The 16,965-nt window shown below is 44.5% G+C and overlaps 1 protein-coding gene across 4 annotated transcripts in view; it reads left to right on the top strand.

Annotated features, from left to right (window-relative positions):
• Window positions 1-16,965, top strand: part of LOC134914279 (poly [ADP-ribose] polymerase tankyrase-1) — a 571,272-nt gene that overhangs the window by 524,356 nt on the left and 29,951 nt on the right. For all 4 annotated transcript variants that reach the window (XM_063920036.1, XM_063920037.1, XM_063920035.1 and 1 more), the window contains 2 exons: window positions 13,213-13,287; window positions 14,617-14,722. In XM_063920036.1, coding sequence (XP_063776106.1) covers window positions 13,213-13,287; window positions 14,617-14,722 — 181 coding nt within the window. The remainder of the gene's footprint in view (window positions 1-13,212; window positions 13,288-14,616; window positions 14,723-16,965) is intronic.

The following is a 16,965-nucleotide window of genomic DNA, read 5'->3' as shown; positions in this document are numbered from 1 at the left end:
ATTCATTGCTGTCGACATTTACTAAGTTTCTGTCGACCTTAACGTTCCTGGTAGATCCACATCGGGGGCATGTCAGTACATGGTCATACACATTCACAGCACATTACCGTCGCTAGAGACGTGACAGGTCTGGACAATCCACGTGCGTATGGGTTATATCTATATGTGTATATATGTAGATATAGGTTTATATATGCATGGTTAGGATATATGTGTTTTATTGTGTATTACCTGATGTATATCCATGAATGCTGAAATAATGGTATTCTTATCATGTACTGGTCGCTCTGTTGATTAAGCTCTAGATTGGCCGTGACGAATTGGTTCGATCCTCTCAAGGAGTCCGAATATTCTTCTCTTCACATCGCGGAGAGTAAATTATGTCAGTCAACTCCTGGCCGACGCAGAGCCCGGTCGCAAAGGATCATACACCGGCAGCTAAGTGAAATTTTATTTCTAGACTTTGGCCTTGTTGCGCTGTATGCACTTGAGGGAGTGTTGTATTCGGGTAGGCATCCGATAGAATTACCCTACCCAGTGTGGGTAGGCTTGTCTATGTTTGTTCTACCTTATAACATTGCAGCAGGCTGTCACGTGACAGAGGTGTGACCGGAAGAATGCGGAGGATGTCTCCGGGAGATGATGGAGGAAGGTATACAGCTGTTTGGTGGCTTATGGTTAGTCAATCTCTGCGGATTCCTCTGGTAAGTCTAACTTTGTGTGTTAGCCTCTTTCACAACGGTTGGTGACGCATTCCTTTGTGGGATGTGGTCGTTTTAACCGGTTCGATACAGTCCTTTTGTTTCTGTTCTGTGTAGTCAGGGGAAGGTGAAAAGGTAAGAGTTCTGCAGCCTTGTTAGGTTCGCAGAAGTGGATGTCTGGTCTGTTTCCTCCACATCCACCACTTGTCGCTGAGTCTATCGGGCTGGTCCCCGCTCCGTCGGGCACTTGTCTACTATGCTTCGGTTGGTCCAGAAATAGACTGGGACCTGTGGGTTATTTATAGAATCCAAAGGGGAACATTTGGAGTTATGGTTGTTCCCTTTACTGTTTTTCTAATAGTTCTTGCCATTCCGTTCTGGAAGGGAAGACAGTACACAACGCCGTACAGAAGTGCGTTGGGATCAGAACATTGTCCGGTGGTCCCTGTATAAAGGTGCAAATCGTTGTTTCTCTCTGACTGTTCTTCGACACAGGGATTGGCTGTTGTTTCCAACGACACAGATGTCGGAGGTGGGTTTCAGAGTAGAAAATGACCGGTTAAGGTTCGGTGTTTTTCCATGTGAAAGGAGGTCTGACGATCCAGAGTTGGATCGGCTTTACTCTGACACTTCATCAATGTGTTCCATTGCTAAACCGGTTGGGCATGCACCTGAATATAATGCTAACGGCCAGGACATCGCTCCTGTGGTGTCGGTTCGGTTCTCTCCTTCTAGAGGGATGAAGGTTCGGGTTCCGGGTGTAGATCCTGGAGTCCGTGCATACAGATCTCCGAGACAGGGGAGCAGTACTTGCAAGGGACGTGTTTCCAGGGGATAAGGTCAAGTTGGAAAGCTTGTCTACTTTAAGCTTTCTTGAATTAAGAGTTAGTTTCGACAAACGTAATCTTCATGTTCTGCCCGTGTTAGTTCTGCTAGACGACTTGTCAGCAGTGGTGTAGGTAAACCGCTATGGCGGAACAAGGAGCAAAGCGGCAATGGCAGAAGATGCACAGTTTTGCCGTTGAGTGGAAAAGTCTGGTAAACGCTATATTAGCGGTCTTCGTTCCGGAGGTGAACGACGGAGAAATTGATTTCCTCTGCCGACGCGATCTCCATCCGGGAGAAATTCAGTTATCGACGAGAAGTTTTCACAGACGTGATGGGTCTTTGAGGAATGTCGCACTTAGCTATGTTGGCGTCTCGCCTCATAGAGAGGTCTCAGGGATATTGTTCCAGACCAAGGGACACTCAAGCTATAGCTGTGGACACCCTTGTGACGCCGTGGGTGTTTTTAGTCGGTCTATGTGGCCTCTCCGCTTTTACTTTTTCTGACGTTGATAATTGTGAGATGAAAAAAGGTTCAGGCGATCCTCTTGGATCCGGTCTCGCCAAGGAGGGTTTGCTTTCCAGTTTTTCATGATTTACTCATAGAAGATTCCTGCCCTCTTCCTCTCCGTGAGGATCTTTTTCAGCAAGATCAGGCCGTGTGGCAAGACTTACCGCGGCTGTGTCTGACGTTGTGGCGGTTGAATGCCATATCCTAAGCCGAAAGGGTGTTTCCAGTGACGTCATTTCCTAAATTTTTCAGCCTAAGAAAGAAGTAAGGGCTGAGCTTTACCTCCGTAGTTGGCGTAACTATGTGTTTTGGTGTGTAGCCAGGAGGGCTCCTATGGAAGGCTTTCAGCTAGGTCGTTCTTATCCATACGTTACGAACCGGTGTGGAGGCAAGCCTAAAGTGGGGCTTCATTTCAGTGCAGTGTGGCCTAATAATTTCTTTACAAATATTTCTCTCTTGGAAGGTGGTCATGCTCTTGGCTTTGACATCCGCACGGCGGGTGTCGGAAGTGGTGGTTTTGTCACACAAGAGCCTTGTTTGATCTTTCATGTGGATAGAGAGGAATTGAGGACTCTGTTAGTAGTTCTGCCAAGAGTGGTTTCTGGGTTTCGCAGAAATCGGTCTATTTTGATGCTGGTGGATACTTAGGCATTAGCTGATTCAAATTCTCTCTGGGTAGCCAGGGATTTGAATATTTAGGTCGCCTATTTGGCTCAGTTTGGAGAAACCGAGGCTCTGTGTGTCTGGTATGTTCCCAGCATGGTTGGGGTGACTGTGTTATGCAGTCTGTTACACGCTGGATCTGTGATGCTATTTGGCATGTTCGTTCTACGGCTGGATTGCCGTCACCGTGGTCGGTGGAGGCCCGTTCTACTGGGGAGATGGCCTCTTCTTGGGCGGATGCCCGAGGAGTCTCGGCGGTTCCACTTTGCCGAGTGGATACTTTGTCGGGTTCAAACACTTTTGCAAAATTCTACAAGTTTGATACCCTGGCTGATGAGGACCTCATGTTTGCTCAATCGGTGCTGCAGAGTCATCCGCACTCTCCCGCCCGTTTTGGAGCTTTGGTATAATCCCCATGGTCCTTACGGAGTCCCCAGCATCCTCTAGGACGTATCAGAAAATAGGATTTTGGTACCTACTGGTAAATCCTTTTCTCTTAGTCCGTAGAGGATGCTGGGCGCCCGTCCCAGTGCGTACTGTGTCTGCAGTTCTTATTTTTGGTTACACTCTAGTGGTGTTTCTTCTCTGTCAGACTGTTGTTGACGTTGTTCATGCCATGCCATGGCATGCGGTGGCTTATTATTGGTTGTGTTGGCACACAGGTTGTGTTACATATTCTATCAGCATGTGGCTGTGTATTTTTCATGCTGTAGGCTGGTTTTCTATGGAATGCCACGTTCTGCGGTGTGTTCGTGGTGTGAGCTGGTATGACACTCACCGTGTTTATAAATTCTTTCCTCGAAATGTCCATCTCTCCTGGGCACAGTCTCTAACTGAGGTCTGGAGGAGGGGCATAGAGGGAGGAGCCAGTTCACACCCAGTTTAAGTCTTTATAGTGTGCCCAAGCTCCTGCGGAACAGTCTATACCCCATGTTCCTTACGGAGTCCTCAGCATCCTCTACGGACTAAGAGAAAAGGATTTACCGGTAGGTACCAAAATCCTATTTTTCCAGTGTAAACATGCCTAGTCTTGCAAGCCTTTCCTCGTATTACAGCGTCTCCATACCCTTAATTAGTTTGGTCGCCCGCCTTTGAACCTTTTCTAGCTCCAGGATATCCTATATATATATATATATATATATATAATACAATACAATACACTACCGTTCAAAAGTTTGGGGGTCACCCACACAATTTCATCATTTACATGAAAACTGACTTTCATTTATCAAATGAGTTGCAAAATTATTAGAACATATAGCCAGGACATTGGCAAGGTTAGAAATAATGATTTTTATTTGAAATAATAATTTTGTCCTTCAAACTTTGCTTTCGTCAAAGAATGCTCATTTTGCAGCAATTACAGCATTGCAGACCTTTGGCATTCTAGCTGTTAATTTGTTGAGGTAATCTGAAGAAATATCACCCCACGCTTCCTGAAGCACCTCCCACAGGTTGGATTGGCTTGATGGGCACTTCTTGTGTACCATACGGTTAAGCTGCTCCCACAACAGCTCAATGGGGTTGAGATCTGGTGACTGCGCTGGCCACTCCATTACAGACAGAATACCAGCTGCCTGCTTCTGCCCTAAATAGTTCTTGGATAATTTGGAGGTGTGCTTTGGGTCGTTGTCCTGTTGGAGGAGGAAATTGGCTCCAATCAAGCGCTGTCCACAGGGCATGGCGTTGCAAAATGGAGTGATAGCCTTCCTTATTCAAAATCCATTTTACCTTGTACAAATCTCCCACTTTACCAGCACCAAAGCAGCCCCAGACCATCACATTACCTCTACCATGCTTGACAGATGGCGTCAGGCACTCTTCCAACATCTTTTCACTTGATCTGCATCTCACAAATGTTCTTCTGTATGATCCAAACACCTCAAACTTCGATTTGTCTGTCCATAACACTTTTTCCAATCTTCCTCTATCCAATGTCTGTGTTCTTTTGCGCATATTAATCTTTTCCTTTTATTGACCAGTCTCAGATATGGATTTTTCTTTGCCATTCTGCATAGAAGGCTAGCATCCCGGAGTCGCCTCTTCACTGTAGACGTTGACACTGGCCTTTTGCGGGTACTATTTAATGAAGCTGCGAGTTGAGGACCTGTGAGGCGTCTATTTCTCAAACTAGAGACTCTAATGTACTTGTCTTCTTGCTCAGTTGTGCACCGGGGCCTCCCTCTTCTCTTTCTACTCTGGTTAGAGCCTGTTTGTGCTGTTCTCTGAAGGGAGTAGTACACACCGTTGTAGGAAATGTTCAGTTTCTTGGCAATTTCTCGCATGGAATAGCCTTCATTTCGAAGAACAAGAATAGACTGTCGAGTTTAACATGAAAGTTCCCTTTTTCTGGCAATGTTGAGAGTATAATCGAACCCACAAATGTGATGCTCCAGATACTCAACTAGATCAAAGGAAGGCATGTTTTATAGCTTCTCTAACAAGCAAACCCATTTTCAGCTGTGCTAACAAAATTGCACAAGGGTTTTCAAGGACTTTCTAATCATCCATTAGTCTTCTAACGTGATTAGCAAATACAATGTACCATTAGAACACTGGAGTGATGGTTGCTGGAAATGGGCCTCTATATACCTGTGTAGATACTCCTTTAAAAACCAGATGTTTGCAGCTAGTATAGTCATTAACCACATTAACAATGTATAGAGTGTATTTCTGGTTAATGTAATGTTATCTTCATTGAAAAAAACAGTGCTTTTCTTTCAAAAATAAGGAAATTGTCTGGGTGACCCCAAACTTTTGAATGGTAGTGTATGTATGTATGTAAGTGTGTGTGTGTATAAATATATATATATATATATATATATATATATATATATATATATATATAGACATACACGTATGACCGGCACTCCAACAGCACAGCATAAATACCTGGGTGCCCTCCCGTGGCATTACAGAGCCCGGCAGACAGCACAGATTGGTGGGCGGCACTCCAAGGATTTGCAAGAGAAATTACACAGCTTCACAAGCTTTTTCAATCAACGTTTCAGACGCCTTTATTTGCGCCTTTCGTGACGAAAGGCGCAAATAAAGGCGTCTGAAACGTTGATTGAAAAAGCTTGTGAAGCTGTGTAATTTCTCTTGCAAATCCTTGGTGTGCCGCCCACCAATCTGTCCGATAGATAGATAGATAGATAGATAGATAGATAGATAGATAGATAGATAGATAGATAGATATAAGTCATTAACCACCCTATTTCCAGTCAGGAGAGAATAGTATCTCCGTTATCAAAGGATAACCTGTCACTTGAACTAAACATTGCCAAACCTCTCAGAGAGCAATAGGAGGAAAGGAAACATTAATATTTTGACTCTTAAATGCATTGAAGGAAAGCTTGATAGTCAGCAACTGCTTATCTGCTGTGTAAAAGGTACCGACAGATCTCCCAGTGACCTTAAGTGTTGTGCAAAATCTTGACCTTTTTGCCTCAAAGTAGGAGCCCCCCCGAGAGTGAGAAGCTAAGCAAGGAAAAGGGGCCTTTGGAATAGAGAAGGTAAAGCTCCCAGCGCTCAATATAATCATATGAGATGTAAGATAAATATAAAAGAATGCTGAAATAGCGGAGTACTGTGGCAATATCAGAGTTGGTCAGAAACTGTCAGTTTATCCCCGTCTTTGGAAGTATCCAACCTCTGGACTGGCACTTACTTTTTAACCCCTTGTGCCGGTCCTCAAAAGGTATCTTCATAATCCCTCAGCACATGCAAGTGCACTTTCAACGAGGAGAGGAAAGCCCGTCAGTACATCAGCAGCAGTCCAGACACCCAAGCATTGGAAAGATTAAAATGATCCAGTAAGGATTTTAATTGTAACGAATAAAATTCATACAAATGTAAAACACAGTAAAATCTCCATCTAACAGTGTTAATGGACAATGGTCGAATGAGATCGTACCCGCTCTCTGTAGAGGCTGTGCGCTTCAGCTGAGAAAGTCCGGCAAGTCTCAGCGCGCTGACTCGGCAACAGCCTCAAGCATATAAGCCGACGATAGTCTCTCTCCGTCCCGGTCCTGCAATGTCCGTCTGACTCCGCTATTTCAGCATTCTTTTATATTTATCTTACATCTCATATGATTATATTGAGCTCTTTTTTGTGAATGTATTGATTGGTGCAGGTGAACACCATTAGGTAAAGACCGGCTGCTAATCAATTAGGCGCTGTGAAGGGGTTTTCCTCCTTTTTTTGTTATATTCCCTTTTGGAATAGAGTCAGCCTATCCCTGCAAACCTTACATATTTAACATACAGCAGGTGGAGCTTGGCCTGTCCCAGCATTTACAGCACTGAGCAGGGCAGCATCAGAGGCGGGACGGAGCAGAGAAGGAGGCGGATTATTCTCCTCAGCGCCAGCCTTTTGACAGCAGCAATCCAAGGAAGGCCCGCCCACTGGTGCAGCCTGATAAAGATTGGCAGCGACGGGCGGAGCATGTCCTGTTGTAAGTCTAATTAGTTTACCAGGAAGTCCTTCAAAATTAAAGTTATACGCACGGAAATACTGAAAATTACGTAGTAAAGCACAGATATTCAGCTAGTAAAAGATCAAATTTAAAGTCACGTTGCTTTAGGAAAATAGGATGTTGACGCTTCTGTTTGTACAGGGTCTCATTAGTCTATCTAAAAAGGAACCAGCAGTGGTCCCCCATCATTGCAGGGTACCAGCATCCTTGTTGTCGATGCTTCATTGTCAGAATGTCTTATACACCTTTTCTACTACCGACAATAATCTGGTTATTGCTGTGATAACCCATGTCATGGCTCATTGGAAGCAGCTCCCTCAAAAAAAAAAAAAAAACATAGGTCTAGTGACCTGGAAATACTACCCAGGTAGCGACCAGGGTAGGACCCGCGTAAGCTGCAGTGTAAACTTGTAACCCGGGTCTCATTCACAGCCTAGGGAGATCTGGATTTCCACTGAGCCATGTACAGTGTAAACAGCACCGACGCCGGAATAACAGAGGTCAGAGCCGCAGTGGGAACGGGGTCTGACCCAGTTTAGAACCGTGCTCAAATCGGACTAAAGGTTTTTGTGGAAAAAGGGTATTAATGAAAATGTTCCCCTTGTTCATCAATTACGCTGCCCAGGTTGTTAGGGAAAAAGCCTATTTGGGAATGGAAAAAGTGATTTTTAAGTGAAATTCTACAACCCGTTTACATTTGGTTGTCCAATAGTTAATTCACAATGGACATGTAGTTGGCCTCTCTTCTGTTCCCTAAGGATTTACACACAGCAGCCTTTAAGGAGGACCAAGTATGAGTCTCAATTTCTGTCAATTAAGCATTAAATATTTCATCCGTAAGCATCTTATCCTTATTTGGGGACCAACCAATATGCCTTCTTTTAGCTTTGCTTAACTTGGGAAACTTTTTGCTTAACTTTGGAAACTTTTCCTTCAGATAACTGAAAGCCTGGCCTTCTTGATCCAGAGCTTTCTCGAAATTCTTCATTAGGCTCAATTTAATGCGAAGTGAGAGAAAATTATTGTATGCGGTTTAAACAAATAGGTGGCTGTTGACGTTTTTCTCTCCAGCATCATAGGTTTCTCTCTCCGCCCATAAATCCAGAAAGCAGCAGGCCTTTGTAAGTCCACCTTGCAACCTAACAGCAGTGCAACTACCTTTTAAGTCACAACAAATATTCCATCCATGATCCTTATACTTGATGCCCTCCAACAACATAGCCATACTTTTCATAAGTTTCTTTCATGTCCACTGCATAGGCCAGAGCACTGAAGGGAGTTTGTTGCCATTATAGAGTAGCACTGCTTTCAGACTACTATTCGAGGAGTCAATAAGAGGAGGGGGACATTGGGAACAGTAGTTTTAACTGGTAACATACACTAAAGATGTTTTGTAAGGGCTGAGAGGGAAGAAAAGGGAAAGGGGAAAGATTTTCCAGGACGGGATATTTGCGTTGATTAAAGAAATAAACATTAGTTGTAAGGGTCTGGTTTTTGTCCCTTCCTGAAATGCCAGATGTAGGGAGAGACTTGTCGTGTACAAAGTATATGGTTTTGTTTGTTGGACTGAATAAGTCACAAAAAGTCCACTAGCGTTGATTGATTTGATCTAACTGAATGAATGGATATAAATTATTTAGATTTTGAAAACTGAAATTCATTGAATCAAGCTAAAAGATAATGCAATGGATATAAATAACAGAAGTGATAATAGCTATCTCTGGAAAATAAAGTAAGATAAGTGATAATTTCAATTCCAATATTTAAAAAGGCAATGATTTTACTAGCTGTGTTTTACTAGTAAACTCATTGGGGTATATGCAATTGCGGTCGAATTGCCGCAAATGTAGAAAAACGGGGCATTTTCGACACCAAAAAAATATTCGACAATGCAATACAGTACTTTTCGACAAAAAAAATGGACCTTTCAGATTCGACTTTTTATAATTCGACAGTTGTCAAATTCGACATGTCTGCAATGGTAAAAATGCGGCTTTTCGACAAAAGTATATTCAATTGAAGAATGTCAATTTGACAACGGTGCTTTTCGACAGTAATTTCGTCAATTTCATTCCGCCTCACTTTGCTGGCGGAATCTAATAAAAAAAATTTAAAACATGTTTTTTTGTGTTTTTTGTATTGCTAATAGCATATCTATTTATATTAGAAGGGATTAGGTACTTGGTTTGTCTATTAGGAGACACAACTATTATTTATATATTTTTTAAAACAATATTTATTTTTTTAAACTGAGTAAAATAGAGAGAGCATGGTTTTCAGTGGGAATGGGTTAAAATCCAGGGGGGAAAAAATGCGTGGGGTCCCCCCTCCTAAGCATAACCAGCCTCGGGCTCTTTGAGCCGGTCTTGGTTGTAAAAATACGGGGGGGAAATGGACAGGGGATCCCCCGTATTTTTACAACCAGCACCGGGCTCTGCGTCCGGTCCTGGTGCAAAAAATACGGGGGACAAAAAGCGTAGGGGTCCCCCGTATTTTTTACACCAGCACCGGGCTCCACTAGCTGGAGAGATAATGCCACAACCGGGGGACACTTTTATACCGGTCCCTGCGGCCGTGGCATTAAATCCCCAACTAGTCACCCCTGGCCGGGGTACCCTGGAGGAGTGGGGACCACGAGTAACCTCACCGCTTACCGCAAAGTTCCCACCATTGAAGATAATGGAGCGGCTTTGCGATGCGCTGTCTGCCAGCTCTGACGCGCATAGCCAATCAGGAGAGTGCCACGACGTGGCGCTCCCTGATTGGCTGAAGGGATCCTCTGTGACAGGAGTCACGGGGGGTCTCAGCATTCGGGGAAAGTGGTCCCATGTGTAAACATGGGACCCGTTTCAGTGCGTGGATCGGGTATGCGGTTTGTTTTTTTGCCAAGTACGTGGATTACAAAAAAAGAACAGGACACACTGGATTTAGATGAGTATCATTTTATTTTCAGGTACCCCGGATTCTACTTGGAGAAGTGGACAGAGGTTGGCGTGTGAACATAGGTAAGTATGTGTGTGTCAGCATGTATGTAATAAAGTTTTACTTTCACGATGTCTGTGTCCTGTTTTTATTTGGGTATTTTTTTTTGAAGTAGAACTACAGGTACCAGCGGGCCCATTTTCCCCCCACATGCTGGTGCTTGTGGTTCTCCAAGTACCAGCTTGCGGGGGAGGCTTGCTGGAACTTGTAGTTCTTCTGCAAAAAAAACAATATTCTTTGATTTTACACAAGGCTATCAGCCCCCATCCGCAGCCCTTGGATGGGGGGACAGCCTCGGGCTTCACCCCTGGCCCTTGGGTGGCTGGAGGGGGGGGGGGGGACTAGTTGGGGATTTAATGCCACGGCCGCAGGGACCGATATAAAAGTGTCCCCCAGCTGTGGCATTATCTCTCCAGCTAGTGGAGCCTGGTGCTGGTGTAAAAAATACGGGGGACCCCTACGTCTTTTGTCCCCCGTATTTTTTGCACCAGGACCGGACGCAGAGCCCGGTGCTGGTTCTAAAAATACGGGGGATCCCCTGTCCATTTCCCCCCCCCCCCCCCCGTATTTTTACAACCAGGATCGGCTCAAAGAGCCCGAGTCTGGTTATGCTTAGGAGGGGGGACCCCATGCAATTTTTTTTCGGGTTTTTTAACCATTTTTGTGCCGTCCGAAAAGTCAAATCCAGGACGCACTTATCCGTCAATTGGTCCGTTTTTCGACAGCGGGACTGTCTAATCCGTTTTTTATTGAATTTGTCGAATTCCGGCACCCGCCGGCCGAAAATCGACGGTCGAATTGTGTCGAATTAAAAAACGGGCGAAAAAAAGCCGCAATTCGCCCGGAATTGCATATACCCCATTGCCTTTTTACATTTTGGGCATAAACCCGATCAGAAGCCCCAGATTTTACAACAAGACACACCAACCGGGGTCTATTCAGTGCATGTCGGATCCGACAGTGCAGTATTCAATTTGCTGCAAATCCGATTGGTTTTGCCCGTTTTCGACAATGTCAATCCGACTTTTTTTTTTATTCGGATTGACATTGTCGAAAAACGGGACTAAAACCTGTCGGATTTGGCCGCAAATCCGACAAAACACGTGGATCCGTGGCTAATCTGCCAATCCACGTGTTTTCCGACAAATTGGAAAAACGGCAGCCCCATTGAATAGGTTGAATCATGATTCGACCTAAGAAAATCGGAAAACTGCCGTCTTTCCGACTAGACGGCAGTTCCGACTTCGATTGAATACTGCTCTTAGTTAACAAACCACTCCTAGTGTTCCCGCTAGGATGTGGACAGGGTGCTGAGAATGTGCCAGAAGGGGGGATGGGGGAGACGTAGAAGCATGGCACTGGGCAGGTTGTTTTAACAGGGTGCTGCGAAAAGGGGTGGGCACAGATCGGCGCTAAAACAGACTAGCTTGGACACTGCCCCCCTTAAATGGAGTGGATCAGGGATCGGTCCTGTGACATATTTTGTTTAGTATATTCATTATATATTTCCCATGATCTTTTGCATATTATACAAATGTTTGTAGATATCCCAGAAGAGTGTTTGAAAAAGCATAGTGATATACATTAATATACGCAGATGGGGAATTTAAAAGCATTAAAATATAAAATGATGCATATGGGCATACAAAATACTAAAGCAGAATACAGAATGAGTGGTAATGTCAACAACAGACTTGGAAATTAAAAGATTTGGTGGTATGAAGGTAACCAGTAATGTGACAGTGGAAAAGACAGGTTGGTTGTAGAAGCAGGCATATTAGCAGCTGGATAAGGGAGTTCTGGAGTCTCTCTCTAAACAGACAGACATTAATACAGTTGATAAAAACTACAAGATGGTCTACAAAACAAAACTGATATGAAGAGACATGAAGGGCTCAACATGTTCTACTTACAGGAAGGATGATAAGGAGGTGATATGATGGAAATTAAAATTTTAACCTATGTATTAATAGGGTTTAAGGGGTATATTCAATTGAAGTCGAAAGCTGCTGTCTGTCGAAAAAGACGTCAGTTTTCAACTTTTTTAAGTCGGAAGGGGTTCCGACCTATTCATTCTAACACCAAATTATTCGACAAGTCGAGGAATTCGACTTGTCGAAAAGCATGTGGATCGGTGGAATAGCTGCCGATCCATGTGCTTGTGTCATATCGGTTTTGGCCCCCTTTTCCTCCATCTCAATTCGACTTTAAAAAAAGACTAATTGAGATGCGGGAGCAGAGACTGGGGAGAGCCGTGGGCAGACGGGGGAGAGCAGCACTGGAGGATGTATCACAGCCGCCGCTCACAGCAGCATCCACCCGGCTCCAGCAAGCGAGACCTCGCTTGCTGGAGCCGGGTGGACGCTGCCGTGAGCGGTGGCTGTGCTACGGGAGCAGAGACGGGAGTGAGCCGCGGGCAGACGGGGGAGAGCAGCGCTACAGCAGCGTAGCCGAAGGATGTGTTACATCCGCTGCTCACAGCAGCGTCCACCCGGCTCCAGCAAGCGAGGTCTCGCTTGCTGGAGCCGGGTGGACGCTGCTGTGAGCGGCGGCTGTGACATCCTCCGGCTACGCTGCTGTAGCGCTGCTCTCCCCTGTCTGCCCGCGGCTCTCCCCAATCTCAGCTCCTGCATCTCAATTCGACTTTTTTAAAGTCGAATTGAGATTGCATTGAATAGCCCAGGTCGGATCCATTTCGACAAATGAATGTTGGAATGGATCCGACTTCAATTGAATATACCCCCAAGAAGGCAGTACTTTGAAAAATAAGAGGATTTTGCCCACTTTGAGATTTGATAGAGGAAGACCAAATAGGTAATATAAACAAAGAAAGATGAGATGTAAGGATGGTCTTACAGCATTTTTTTGGTTACTCTAACAGTACAATTGTTCAGCAGTAATTAAAAAAAAATACAGGTGGGCAGACGGTCCTGTAGATATCTTGCTTCTGGCAAATTCGGTATCTGTTATGTTAATTGTTGCGAAGTGCCTTAGTGTACGTGTCACGTCAGTAAATCTTTTTTTTTTTTTTTTTTTTTTAATCACTTGAAAGATGCAAAACTCAATCCGAGAACACAGGGATGGAGGCAATGCTGGCGGCGTTTTCAACCGTTATAATGTTATAAGGGTAAGTAGGTGGATGTTCCTACAGCACCATTTGCATGTCATGCCACATTTTTGCTTAGTCGCGTGTTACAGTGGGTAGGTTACTTTTATATACATATTGTACCAAGTGAAAATGGTTTTAAGCATTTACAAATACATTTCTGCAAAACTTAATTCTGTCAGTTTTTTCCACGTTTTCCTGAAGTCAGTAGCTTTGTGCAAAATAAAATGCTGAAAAATTTGTGTTTGTTGCTCTATTTTTTTTTATTTTAATCCCTAAACTTGAAGCTTCAGTAGCAGCAATGCTTGTTGGAAAGAACATTCAGTTTGAAATCCGTGTTTTTATTGTTTTAAATTTGCAAGGAAGACAAAGATTGTAGATGGGTCTTAAAGCAGAAGGGACAAAGGAGGAATCCGCAGGGTTGTGATTAAGGGAAAGGACCATAAGCATAAGGGAGTTGACTATAAAACTGATTATCAACCAACTCTTCACCCAGCAGGGACCTCAACGAGTATTAGCCAGTACTGCTATTGACAGGTAGTTGATTGGGTTCCTTTCAGAATGTTATGTGGCCAGAAATAGCAATGTCTGCCAATGAGTTGTGGGCCTAATTTAGAGATGGATGCAAGTAAAACATCAGACGCAAGCACCGAATGTTTTACTTATGGTTTCTGTGCACGTGTCACGATAATTACCGCCTGCAGATGTATATTGGATCTGCAAGAAAATCCATGCAGTTCTGATGGGCATTTCATGGTGGTGACGTGGGTGGCTCAAGTCAGGCATGCCGGTATTGGGGACTGCATCGGAAGGCACAGTTCCACTGACATCCAAATGCAATTGGATATTCTGAGCAACCTCTGAATCAGGCCCCTTATGTGCAACCCAGCGGGAGGGAGCTGAATGGAAGAGAGCATGGTGTCTGCATATAGCTAACTATTCTTGATTAGCATTTTAGACTACACCCTCGAAAGGGCTCTTTATTTTATACTGTCACTCTGCTAGGCTCTGTATTTTAGACTGGAAGTACGAGTAGAGATAAGCATTAACTGCTGTCTGGGTGACTGCCTCTTTCAAAAGGTCCAGGCACTTTACCCAGGAGCAGGACCACACCAACATAATATGTGGTATTTGAATTTGCTGCTTTATGTGATTATTGGGTCTAAAAAACCCAGACTAGTTAAATTATAAACTATTTCAAAGTCATGCTTTAATTATGAAAGGAAGTTTGAACTTTCCTTATAATGCTTTTTTTTGTTTGAACTTTCCTTATAATGCTTTTATTTCGCATTTATTTATTTATTTGATATTGGTTATTTTTGATCTTTCTTTTTCATGCTGTTAATACAGATTCAGAAGGTAGTAAACAAAAAACTCAGAGAGAGGTTTTGTCACCGCCAAAAAGAAGTTTCTGAAGAAAATCATAACCACCATAATGAACGGATGTTGTTCCACGGTATGATGCACACACACACTGTGGCGTTTTATCATTTCAGTCTGGAAACTGCTGCCACATTAAGGAGCCCAAGAAGTGATAAAACTCATTGTGAATGATAAAAGTTGGTGCATATGATGAATGGTGCTCCCGCCAATCAGCTTCCAACTGTCAGATTTCAAACACATGACAGGAGCTGAACACACGACAGTTAGGACCTGATTGACTGTAGCTCCATTTATCATACGCAACAAGTTTTATCACTCGCAGCGAGTTTTATCACTCGATAAATGAGCACCTAAGTGCTGTGAATTATTTTGATACAGAACGTTTGTTAGTGGAAATCACATGAGAATCTGAAGTGCTTAATTCCTAATATTTGGCACTTACATGATTATTCACTACAAAAAGAATATTTGTGCAAATTAAGTAAAATGGTTCTCTGTAATAGACTGTTCAGTATCACTATGAATGATAACAAAGATTTTGTATTGCAGCGATAGAAAATCTTGTATTGCTGCAATCCACAATTAAATGTCCCCGGGGCAGCTGAGTGATGCTGACTAGCTGTAAGCGGAGCCTTAAATGCTCGGCAGTCATGTATACATCGCAGATGCATGACGTAGTCCACATATGTGCAGTGGAACTGAAAGCCTTGGGTAGATCATCCAATTCTACTTTTTCTCCCTCTAGTAAATAACCCTATTTGCATTGTAGGTTAGGTTGACTTTCACTTTTGTCTTGAAAACAGTATTGTAGCATACATAGAGCAGAACTGTAGTTCTAGCATATAGGGGTATATGCAATAGCGGGCGAAATCGCGGCAATTATCGCCGTTTTTTCAATTCGACCAAATTCGCCAGGTGAATTCCGGAAGGTGGCTTCCGGAATTCACCATATGCAATGAAAAACGGATTCGCCAGAGTCGCGGGCGAAAATCGGCCGATTTGGCGGATTTTGCCGCGATTTTTAAAAACGGGAAAAAACGGGGAAAAACCCGAAAAAAAAATGGCGTGGGGTCCCCCCTCCAAAGCATAACCAGCCTCGGGCTCATCGAGCTGGTCCTGGTTCTAAAAATGCAGGGGAAAAATCGGGCAGGGATCCCCCGTATTTTTAAAACCAGCACCGGGCTCTGCGCCTGATGCTGGTGCCAAAAATACGGGGGACAAAACGAGTAGGGGTCCCCCGTATTTTTAACACCAGCATCGGGCTCCACTAGCTGGACAGATAATGCCACAGCCGGGGGTCACTTTTATGCCGTGCCCTGCGGCCGTGGCATCAAATATCCAACTAGTCACCCCTGGCCGGGGTACCCTGGGGGAGTGGGGACCCCTTCAATCAAGGGGTCCCCCCCCCCCAGCCACCCAAGGGCCAGGGGTGAAGCCCGAGGCTGTCCCCCCCCATCCAATGGGCTGCGGATGGGGGGGCTGATAGCCTTTGTGATAAAAAAAAGATATTGTTTTTTCCATTAGTACTACAAGTCCCAGCAAGCCTCCCCCGCAAGCTGGTACTTGGAGAACCACAAGTACCAGCATGCGGGAGAAAAACGGGCCCGCTGGTACCTGTAGTACTACTGGGGAAAAAATACCCAAATAAAAACAGGACACACACACCTTGATAGTAAAACTTTATTTCATACACCGACACACACATACTTACCTGTGTTGACACGCCGACTGCAACGATCTCCGACGATCCGAGGGTACCTGTCAAAAAATTATACTCACCTTCCAGCGTCCAGAGGTCCAGAGGTAAATCCACGTACTTTGTAAAAAAACAAACCGAACACCCGCTCCACCGGACTAATGAAAGGGGTCCAATGTTTTCACATTAGAATCCTTTCCCCGAATGCCGGGACATCACGTGACTCCTGTCACTGATGTCCCTTCAGCCAATCAGGAAGCGCTACTGCCGTGGCGCTCATCTGATTGGCTGGACGCCGTCTGTACTCTGACAGCGCCTCGCACAGCTCCCTCCATTACTTTCAATGGTGGGAACTTAGCGGCTAGCGGTGGGGTCACCCGCCGGTCACCGCTGACCGGCGGGTGACCTCACCGCTAGCCGCTAAGTTCCCACCATTGAATATAATGGAGGGAGCTGTGCGATGCGCTGTCACAGCGATCAGCCAATCAGGTTAGCGCAACGAAGTTGCGCTTCCTGATTGGCTTAGAGACCTGTCAGTGACAACTGTCACTGACAGATCTTAATCGTGGATAGGTGTCCCATGTGTCAGCATGGGACACCTTTCAGTCCGTTTTTGGTGC

Source organism: Pseudophryne corroboree, chromosome 1 (assembly GCF_028390025.1).
Source record: "Pseudophryne corroboree isolate aPseCor3 chromosome 1, aPseCor3.hap2, whole genome shotgun sequence".
NCBI lineage: Eukaryota > Metazoa > Chordata > Amphibia > Anura > Myobatrachidae > Pseudophryne > Pseudophryne corroboree.
This window is presented reverse-complemented; position numbering and strand designations above follow the sequence as displayed.